General features: G+C 40.2%; 1 protein-coding gene across 1 annotated transcript; it reads left to right on the top strand.

Annotated features, from left to right (window-relative positions):
* Nucleotides 1-949: 949 nt before the first annotated feature.
* Nucleotides 950-1,462, top strand: LOC149207808 (uncharacterized). The gene has a single exon (XM_089398153.1). The coding sequence runs from the start codon at nucleotides 950-952 to the stop codon at nucleotides 1,460-1,462; it is 513 nt and encodes a 170-aa protein (XP_089254279.1).
* Nucleotides 1,463-11,177: the final 9,715 nt, after the last annotated feature.

Raw genomic sequence — 11,177 nt, 5'->3', positions numbered from 1 at the left:
TATGAGTAAGATCACTTTTTCTACGGAATGGGGATCGTTACAGTATACAATCATGGCATTTGGATTGAAGAATGCACTGGCGATATTTTCCAAAGTTGTTGTCACAGCGTTTAAAAAATTCATTCACAAATTGTTGGAGGTTTACTTTGACGACTGGACATCCTTTGGACTATTAAAGAAGCATGTTTCAAGTCTACACTTGATGTTAGATAGTTGTAGGAAATACCAAATCTTGTTGAACATAAAAAAGTCTATTTTTTGTGTACCATATGGAATATTACTCGAACATGTTTTTTGTAAGAAGGGGTTGATGGTGGACCCTATAAAAATGATTTTATCCTCAATATGGATCCGCCAAAGAATGTTAAGTAGCTACGCGTGACTATAGGGAATAATGTTTATTATCAGAAGTTCATAAAAGCCTATGCGCAGATCACTGCGTTGATGGAAAATTACTAAAGAAAGATGTCACATTTTTTTGGGATGATGAATGTTAGAAGAGCCTCAATATCTTAAAGGAAAAAATGGTCATTGCACTGCTTCTAGTGTTTCTAGATTGGAAGAAGCAGTTCCATGTTCATGTAGATGTGTCATGCATAACTTTGGGGGTTGTCTTAGCATAGTCAGGAGAAGGGGATCCTGACCACCCCATCTCGTTTTCTAGTCTAAACTTATCTAAGGCATAAATACATTATTCGACAATGGAACACGAGGGCTTAGCTATGGTATACATGTTGCAAAAATTCAGACATTACTTATTAGGCATGCACTTCAAAATGTTCACAGACCATTCTGCGCTAAATTACTTGGTGAACAAGCCTATGTTGGGGGGAAATATTTTCATATGGCTACTATTGTTCCAAGAGTATGATTTAGATGTGATAGTTAAGCCAGATGATGGAATGTTGGGCTGGATCAATTATCCAAAATTGAGACTGGTGAGGAACCAATGAACATCGAAGAAGAACTGCCTAATGTGCAGGTCTTTGCAGTAAGGGTTGATGATGGTCATTCTGCTAATATAATTTACTATTTGTCTACCAGAGTAGCCCCTGAGAAGTATACAACTCAACAAAATAAAGAACTCATATGCAGAGCTGCAATTTTTTCTCTGATTGCTGGACATTTGTATAAAATGGGCCCCGATGAGATATTGCGCAGATATGTCCCTCAGCACGAAATACAAAATATTTTGGCAGAAGCGTATGGTGGTTTCACGGGAGGACAGTATGTAGGAAAATCCATTGTGCAGAATATTTTAAGAGAGGCACTATGGCAGCCCACAGTGGACAAGGATTTCAAAAAATATTGTAGTGCTTGCGATGTCTATCAGAGGACCAGAAGGCTGTTAAGAAGGGATGATTTAACGTTGAATCCACAAGTCACCTTGAAGGCCATTGATAAGTGGACAATTAGATTTGTTTGGGTAATCATTCCGTTGGGAAAGAAGACTAGTGCGTGATACATTAATACTACAACAGATTGTCTAACTAGATGGGCCGAAGCACAACCAGTTAAGGATTGCAATGCAGAAATTTGCAGTGGTATGATCCGGATTATCCACAGTTTTGTGTTCATTCTGTCGACGTTTCAAACCCCAAAGAGGGTCCATCATCAGGACTAATAGAATATGAATGAAATTTCATATTCTATTAGTCCTGATGATGGACCCTCTTTGGGGTTTGAAAGGTCAACAGAATGAACACAAAACTGTGGATAATTCGGATCATACCACTGCAAAAAACTTCCATAGAAGCCTAAAATCTAACAATGCGGAAATTGTTGTGAACTTCATCTTTGAGTTTATTTTGTCATGATTTGGGTGTCCAAAGATCTTGATGAGTGGCCAAGGATCGCACTTCTTACACAACACTATTGAAGCATTGGTGGAGGAGTTTCAGGTAGATCACCAGAAGATCACTCCTTATCATCCTCATGTGAATGGCATAGTTGAGACTTTCAACAAAATTTTGGAGAACACCCTAAATAAAGTATGCAGCGTCAATAGAAATGATTAGGATGTGCACATACCAGCAGTCTTATGGGCATATCGGACTACCTGCAAGAAGTTGATGGGACAGACTCTGTTTAAATTGGTTTATAGACAGGAAGCCATAATTCCTATGGAATACATAATATCGAGTCTTAGAATTTCCTCAGTCCCAAACATGGCGTTCAATGAAATTATGGAGGAGAGATTGGAACAACTGATCGCACTTAAGGAAGATTGCTTTATTGTAGGATTTCACCAACAAGTGCAGAAAGCCAGGCAAAAGGGTTAACATGACTGACGTATTAAGCCAAAAAATTTCAAGAATGGAGACTTGGTCTTGTTGTGCGATAGTAAGTTCAAAAAATTCCTGGGAAAATTCAAAATGCATTCATTAGGACCATAACTCATCTAGGATATCTCAAATGGTGGTGCGGTTCAACTCACGAAGCTGAATGAAGAATTATTTGTTGGATGAGTAAATGGTAGTAGATTGAAAATCTACATGGATGATTCCATTCCTAGCAAGTCTTAGTGCTACAGGCAACTGGAAAGAAGCACGGATCTATAAAGTAATTTGCCAAAGAAGGAATTTGCCGAAGAGGGAGGGTTGTGTAGTATTCAGGAGGATGGTGCAGATGGAGGAAGCTGCAACGAAGAAGCAGTAATTGTGCTGCAGGGGAGGGTATCACATAAGTCATCTAGAATATGACCGTTTGGACTGCTACAGTTGATTTCACAAGGAAATTGTTGTTAAAAGGAGCGAGGGGAATGTATTTAAGGAGCATATATGGGAAAAATTTCCACCAGATTCACGTTTATGAGGAGGATGTGAAGGAGATCGTGGAGTTTGAATTTGAAAAAGGTTATAAATGTGGCACCCTGCTCCACATTACGACACATTATTTGTTGAGAATTCAAAGTGTGATTTTTTCGCCTAAGTGTGAGTTGAGTGTTCTACTGGATTTCTGGTTGGAATTAGGAGGAGATTGAGTAAGATTTTCTTAGACGAGGGCTAGGATCCATTATGACTTCTACATGCTGGTGCATGCCACTGTACAAAGATCGTTGAGGACATAGCCTACTACCACAACAACAATAACCAAGAAGGAGAAGAAGCCAAAAAAGCCTCCGGTTAGGCAATCACTGAGGAAAATCCCCACGAAACAATAGACTAAGGAGAGAATGGATAAGTTGAAGGAACTAATGGAGCCCCAAGATTTGGATGAGGAAGAAGTGGTCAGCGAAATAGAGGATATTAGCACAGAAGAGGTGGAACCAATCTCTTGGTTGAGACCCAGATGCTATAAAATTTAAGCTCATTAGACCTTTGTTATTGGAGGAGATGCAGATTGAGGGAGAGTTGTTGGCAAAGGTGCGACAACTGTGCATGGAGGACTAGGATTTGAATGATCAAAGCAAGTATTCCAACTTCGAGCTAAGAAAGTACCTAAAATTAGTTTACTATGAAGAGGCTAGAGTGACAAGGGTTGAGCCAATGAAATGCGTGACAGGAATTTAGTGCACTAGGTTGCTAAATATGCTCTATGTTCCACACTTTGGGCGCAGTAACATAAATACCATTTGTGTATGCCATTTGTCGGCATTAGTGCATGATGGGTGTTTGTGGCTCAAGACGAAGATCCCCATTCATGACATGTTAATTACAAGAATCATTTCCCTGCCTTACCAAGGAGTGAACCCCACCAACACATTTGTTGGGAAGTCTTTGGAGAAAAACCTGGTTGATCAAATGAAGGAAGACTTTGGTTTCGTTAAGAAATCTTAGGGATATGCCATTAGCTCTATTAATGATCTGCCTGTGTTGTTTTTTGTGCACATTTTGGCTAGTAAGATCATGAGAAAGTGTCAGGTGGAAAAAGTGTCGGCCCCAATTGTATATTTGGCTTCGAAGTACAACAAGGGGGTCTAGTTTAACTTAGTAGGGTATTTATGTCAGGAATTTTTGGATGACTGTTGAGAAGTGCAAGAAGAAGGGATATAATTCCACTACGTGTGGTTATTTCTCTTAATCACACTAACAACGTGGAGAATGCCGAAAGGGTCACATTTCCCCACTATGGACCTTGTTGTGTGAGAGGTTGTTAGGTATGCTTCGTTCTGGGAATCTATGGTACTGACTCGGGTTACAAAGAAGAAATTATTCTAGGTCTTATTTGAGATGGATCTGCACAGAGTGATCAACTAGAAGTTGTGGCTATCACCAATTTTGTTTGAATACTATCATAGATTTTTTTACTGTAAAGCATATTTTCACCATGTATATATCCACATGAAGAAATATTTGGAGGAGATATGGTATGATTTTCCATACTTAGTTATTAAGGAGGACATCCTACTAGTAATAAGCAAGTGGTCTAGTAATTGGCTCACCCCAAATGAAGAAGAGGAAAAGTAGGTAGGCACAAGTAAGACAAAGCAAGCAACTGAAGGTGCATAGACCGAAACACCAGTGGCAAAGAAGGATAAAAAGATGGTGCCTTAGAAGGTCACAATTGATCTTGAGAAGAACACTACACATGAAATAGAATGTGAAGTTGAACATGAGAAACAAGCCACCGAAGAAGGTGATCAAGGTGGGAAGACCCTTTTGTGGACACGGAGGACTTCGATTCGCCACTTAGAGTGAAAATGTAGAATAATAAAAGTGTTGAAGGCACGTGGAAGAAGCAGAAGTTAGACAAATCCACCAGTGCAAAGACGATGGTCCTCACTAAGGGGGACTTTCATGAAACTGGAAACACCGTCAGAGCTGTGACGACAAATATTTGGGGAAACATTGAAGATCAATACAAGGGAGTATTGAAAGAGGTCCAACAGCGCTTCAAAGAGTTGCAGGTTCAAGAAAGCGTGGTTTAGGCGAGTGTGATTCAAGTGAGTGTGGTACCTTCAACTTCAATCAGTGCACAAACAGTACTAAAAACAGAGATATGAGCTATGCACTTACCAAATGGATCCCTACATTTCTAGACTATAGAAGAGCGAGAGGATGCACAAAAATTAAAGAATCTGAGTCTCAATATTGCGGTGCTCCCCATTCAGACATTGCATGAATTACATCAGAGCATTACAGATGAACTCAAGGTGTGGGATCAGCGCGCTCTGTTGGTCATAAAAGAAGTGAAAAACAATAACCAACAGATGTTCGATGAGAAGAATAAAGAAATACATCATCTCGACGAGACAGTTGCATGTAGAGAACAACTCTAAGAGGTTATTAATAAATATTGTAGTGAGCTTCGAGAGCTCCAGATCCAAATAGAGGAAACCTCAAAAGAGAAGCTTCACAAGCTTGTAGCATTGGTCAAGGAATCAAACACAGAGGTGCACAAAGTCAAATTTGAGTTGCAGATGCAGATTATAGAACTCCAGATGAAGCTCTAGCCTATCACACCACCTAAAGTTCAAGAGAAGCATGAAGTTGCAATAAAAGTCGACATGGAAAATGTTAGGATATTCCGACACATAGGATATAGTTAAGTTCAACTTGGTCTAGTATAGAGTTAGGTTAGAGTTAGGTAAAGTGTGTTTCTTTACCGTTGTACATTTTGTAACTTACAATCCGACGGTCACGATATGTAGTGATCCGATGGTTCACTCTCACCTCGGTATTACCGACACTTGATCCGTGGCTTGACACCCGATTGGTCCATGAGTTCTATTTAAAGCGCATGGAGGGTCATTGTTCGGGTAATCCGTGCATGAGAGAAGCTTATGTAAATTTTCATTCTTTGATTAATAAATTGCCTGTAGTACCCATGTTGGGACAGGCCGTGGACTGTTTCCCTCCTTGCACTCTGAGGGTTTTAACCACATCAAAAATACTGGTGTATTGATTTGAGATCTGGTTGTGAGCGGTGTCCTTTTGGTATTCTTTCTTTGGAACTTACCCTGTAAATTCCTACATGGTATCGGAGCTATTTGAGGGCCGCATCGGTTGGTGATCCAAATCTGAAGCCGGTAGAACTGCATGCGGCTGTCGTTTCCTAGATCTGCTGTTTCTGACTGCTTTCGGGCCGAGAGGACTGCTCTGTTGCGTTCAGAGCATCTGTTCCAGTGAGGAACCCCTTTCGTTTCACGCGAAAAGGTTTCCGGTAGCCCTAGCTGCGTCATTTTTCAGATCTGGAGGTATACAGTGTTTTTTTTGCAGTTTACTGTTAATTTCTCTCTGCTTATTTCGGTCTCAGTTTATTTAGCCTTTTTTTTTAACCGGATCTATACCTTTCATTTCTGCATATGCTCTTTGCCCTGCGACTCTGTGCGATCTAGGCAAATCAGAAACAGAAAGGAAGGATTTTTCTCATGCGTATGCTCTTTTCCCTGCACCTTAATGTGATCTCGGAAAATCAAAAACATTGAGAAAAATATTTAGTTTTTCGGCTAAAGCTAACCTTGAGATTTTTTTTTTAAATTTCTAGTTTTTTGGCTAAAGCTAACTTCGAGCCGCAAGGTTCGTTTTTCTTTGCATATTCGTGTTGGGTTTTGTGTTTTGTGTTTTGTAGGGAAAAAGAGCTTTCTCAAGGCAAGCACGCAAACCAAGGCCCCCCCCCTCTCTCTCTCTCTCTCTCTCTCTCTCTCTCTCTCTCTCTCTCTCAAATTTTTTGTATAGATCAATTGGTTCAAAGCTATTTTAAGAGAGTAGAGGTCTTGGGTTCAAGTCTCCATTTTGTGGGGGCGGATTTTTTTCATTCCCGCACATTCGCGCACTTTGCCGGCAACGTCAATATTTTTTTTTCAAAAAGTCATAACTTCTTCATCCGGAAGCCTTTTTCAGAGCCGTTTTTTTTAAAACCGCCTATTTTTTCGAGATCTATCCGTTGGTACACTTACTTTCAGCATCTTCAGCTTCAGTTTTTTAAAAAAAATGGAAAGTCCATGCCAAGTCATTCTTGACAGCACTAACTACTTCCAATGGGTAGAATACATGGAAGATTTACTTAGAAGTAAAGGTCTCTTCAGAATAGCCACAAACCAAGAGAAGAAACCAAAAGATGAAGACAAGGCAGCAAAATGGGAAAATAGACAAGATCAAGCACGTGGTTTGATAGGGATGTCTATTTCTCCTGATCTTAGATTCCACATTGCAGGACTTGAGACTCCTCATGAAGCATTATAAAAACTTGCTAAAGTTTTTGGGATTAAAAATGAAATTAGAGCCCATCAACTTGAAAATGAGCTGCTTACTTTGGATCCTAATAATTTTTCTTGCATTGAAGATTTCTTGTCCAAATTCAAGACCCTTAGATATCTCTTGGAAGGTGTTAAAGTTAAGAAAGAAGATGACAACCTTATTTATTCCATCCTTACTAAGTTGGGACCAGCCTACTCTGTATTTGTTTCCACTTTCCATTCTACAAGGGAAGCTTTCATTTGTCAAGGACAAGACTACAAGGCCCCTTCCTTTGACTCCTTTTGTGATTCCTTAATAAGAGAACAAGAAAAACTCTTACACCTTGGTCTTCTTAATCTTGGAAACTCTTCCACGAAAGCGTTAGCCGCCCAGCAGCAACCAAATTCAAAGAATCCTAAGAAGTCATATCCTCAAAAGAATGGTCCTAAACCATCTCAGCCTCAAAATGAAAGATCATTTCAGCAAAATGATAAGACCAATAAAAACAAATGGAAGAAGACTGATAGACATTGTAACTTTTGTAATCGAGATGGCCACTTAGAATCTAAATGCTTTAAGAAGATGGAAGCCTTGGAAGCCGCAATGAAGAAACATAACATCCATGTGGAGCCTACTTCAACTTCAACTTCCGGAATGGCACTTTCTGCATGTCATTGTCAATCATCTCAGTCTGGTTATGCATTAAATGTATCTTCTTCTTCTTCTCATTCTCATGAGTGGCTCATTGATTCTGGAGCCTCTTGTCACATGGCCAAAAACCAAGCCATGTTTTCTTCTTTAAATGATTGTAACACCAAAAATATATATATTGGTGATGATAGATCTCTTAATGTTGTAGGGACTGGAACTGTTCATCTAGACAATGGTCAGTTTAATGATGTATTATGTGTTCCAACCTTATCCTGCAACCTTCTATCTGTCTATCAGATAACTCATTCAGGTGAAGGTAAAATTGTTGAATTTTCACCTCATGATGTTGTAATCAAGGATCTAAAAGATCCTAAACAGATTCTAGCTACTGGTCTTGCTGATGATTCCAAAAGGTTGTATAAGTTTCACAACTTTGGGTCATCAAATCTTCCCTCAGTATTTGTTGCTCATAATGATGAAGTGAGCAAACTTTGGCATGAGCGATTTGGTCACTTAAACTATCGCTCCCTTCAGCATCTATGTAAAGAAAATATGGTGACAGGTCTTCCTATGGTATCTTGCAGAGATGGTGTTTGTTCCGGATGTGTACTCGGAAAACATCATCGGGACAGTTTTGACAAACGTGCCTCTTGGCACGCCTCAGCCCCTTTACAGCTTGTGCACAGTGATTTATGTGGTCCTCTTCCTGTTGCTTCATTCTCTGGCTGCAAGTACTTCTTAACTTTCATTGATGATTTCTCCAGACGCACTTGGGTATACTTCTTAAAACTCAAGAGCGAAGTATTTAACACTTTTTTGGCCTTCAAAGCATTTGTTGAAAAACAATCTGGACATCAAATTCTTAAGCTAAGAACTGATAATGGTGGAGAATATGTTAAAAACACATTCATCAACTTTTGCACCGAAAATGGAATTCAAATGCAACATACTGTTCCATACACTCCACAACAAAATGGTGTAGCTGAAAGGAAAAATCGCACCTTAAAGGAAATGGCTAATTGTATGCTGCAATCTAAAGGACTCAGTCTTAGTTTTTGGGCCGAAGCAATTAATTGTGCAAATTATATAATCAATCGCACTCCTACTAAGGTTCTAGAGAATATCACTCCAGAAGAAGCTTGGAGTTCCATTAAACCAGATGTAAGTCACTTTCGTGTGTTTGGAAGTGAAGCATGGGCCCATATTCCAGATGAAAAGCATAAAGCTTTAGAACCTAAGAGTGAGAAATGTACTTTTGTTGGATATTCTGAAGATGTAAAAGGTTATAGACTTATTCCATTTAAGTCCAAAAATGTTATCATTAGAAGAGATGTAAAATTTGATGAAAATAAATCGGCCTGCGAGCCTAGTCCGGCGGATGTGCCACCTCTTCCTCTCTCTTCTACTTTTGAAAACATTTCTTCTTCAGATGATGAAAGCGAGGATGATAATCCTCCCCCACCTTCTCAGGATCCTCAACTTCCAAGATGGGTCCGTGCTACTCGGGATGCAGCAGGTGATCTTGCCGGTGATCCTACAGATCAGCGACGTACACGTTCTCAGTTTGAAAGAGCCTCTTCTTTACTGGCTCAAGCTCCAGTAAATCATGATCCTGACACTTTTGCAGAAGCTTCAGGCCATCCACATTGGGAAGCAGCTATGAATGAAGAATATCATTCATTGATGACAAATGATACATGGGATCTTGTTCCTCTACCAAAGGGACGCAAACTTGTTAGATGTAAATGGGTTTACAGAACCAAGTATGGACCAGATGGGAAAGTTGATAAACATAAAGCTCGTCTCGTTGCTAAGGGCTTTTCACAGGTTGAAGGCATTGACTACACTGAAACCTTCTCCCCTGTTGCCAAAATGAACTCTATCCGCCTTGTTCTTTCCCTTGCTGCCTCTTTAAAATGGGAAGTCCATCAAATGGATGTTAAATCTGCCTTCTTGCATGGGGACTTGCAGGAAGAAATCTATATGGAACAACCCATTGGCTTCATACAAACAGACTCCAGCCTTGTTTGTCGACTTAAGAAATCCCTTTATGGCCTCAAGCAAGCTCCTCGGGCTTGGTATGCCAAAATGGATAGCTTTCTTTTAGAATCTGGCTTTTCTAGGTGTCATTCTGACAATACTGTCTACACCAAGAAAGTGGGCAACTCTCTTATCATCCTTGTTCTTTATGTTGATGATCTTATTCTTACTGGTAGTGATCCCAACCTTATAAACCATGTGAAGTCCAGCCTTAAAAAGAAATTTGAAATGACAGACTTAGGACACTTACACTATTTTCTCGGTCTTCAAGTCTTGCAATCCAAGAGGGTATTTTCCTTTCCCAGTCCAAGTATGCTTGTGATATTCTTCGTCATTTTCACATGGAAGACTGTAAGCCAGCCCCTTCTCCCTTTCAGTCTGGAGTCAAACTTTCAGTCTCTTGTACTTCTCCTGAAGTTGATGCTACCTTATACCGTCAACTTGTCGGAAAACTCTTGTATTTAACCCATACTCGTCCTGATCTTTCCTTTGTTGTTGGCCTTGTTGCTCGTTTTATGCAAAACCCCCGTGAAAGTCATTGGAAAGCAGCTAAAAGAATACTTCGTTATGTTCGAGGTACAGTACAGTTTGGGATTCATTACAGTGCCAAAGCAGCTCCTCTGTTAGTTGGTTTCACTGATTCTGATTGGGCTGGTGACCCTGATGATCGGAAGTCTACTGCCGGTTATGTCTTCACTCTTGGTTCAGGACCTATTACATGGGCTTGTAAGAAACAGGCTGCCATTTCTCTTTCGTCAGCAGAAGCAGAGTATCGTGGTGCCGTGGAAGCTAGTAAGGAAGCCTTGTGGCTTCGTCAGATCCTATCAGAGTTTGGCTTTGAGCAGCAGCATCCAACCACACTTTGGTGTGATAATCAAAGTGCCATTCAGCTATGCAAAGATCCAGTCCAGCATCAGCGCAGCAAACACATTGAACTACACATGCACTTCATCAGAAAGCTCATTCATGACCATGTTCTTGAAGTGCAATATTGTCCAACAGATGATCAGGTTGCAGACATCTTCACAAAGGCTCTCACAGAGGCGAAGTTCACTAAACTTCGATATATGCTTGGAGTTCAGGAAGTTGTCACTAAGGGGGGATAGGCTCTAGTGCCTCCTTCCTTCTCCTATTGTGTCATATTTGTAAATCCTTCAATCCTATCCCAAGTTGTTCTTAAGGGGGGATGTTAGGATATTCCGACACATAGGATATAGTTAAGTTCAACTTGGTCTAGTATAGAGTTAGGTTAGAGTTAGGTAAAGTGTGTTTCTTTACCGTTGTACATTTTGTAACTTACAATCCGACGGTCACGATATGTAGTGATCCGACGGTTCACTCTCACCTCGGTATTACCGACACTTG

This window comes from Pinus tabuliformis, chromosome 1_2 (assembly GCF_031772625.1).
Source record: "Pinus tabuliformis cultivar Carrire ecotype Pingquan chromosome 1_2, CPIR1, whole genome shotgun sequence".
Classification (NCBI taxonomy): domain Eukaryota; kingdom Viridiplantae; phylum Streptophyta; class Pinopsida; order Pinales; family Pinaceae; genus Pinus; species Pinus tabuliformis.
The sequence above is the reverse complement of the archived record's forward strand: the minus strand, read 5'-3'. Positions and strand labels throughout refer to the sequence as shown.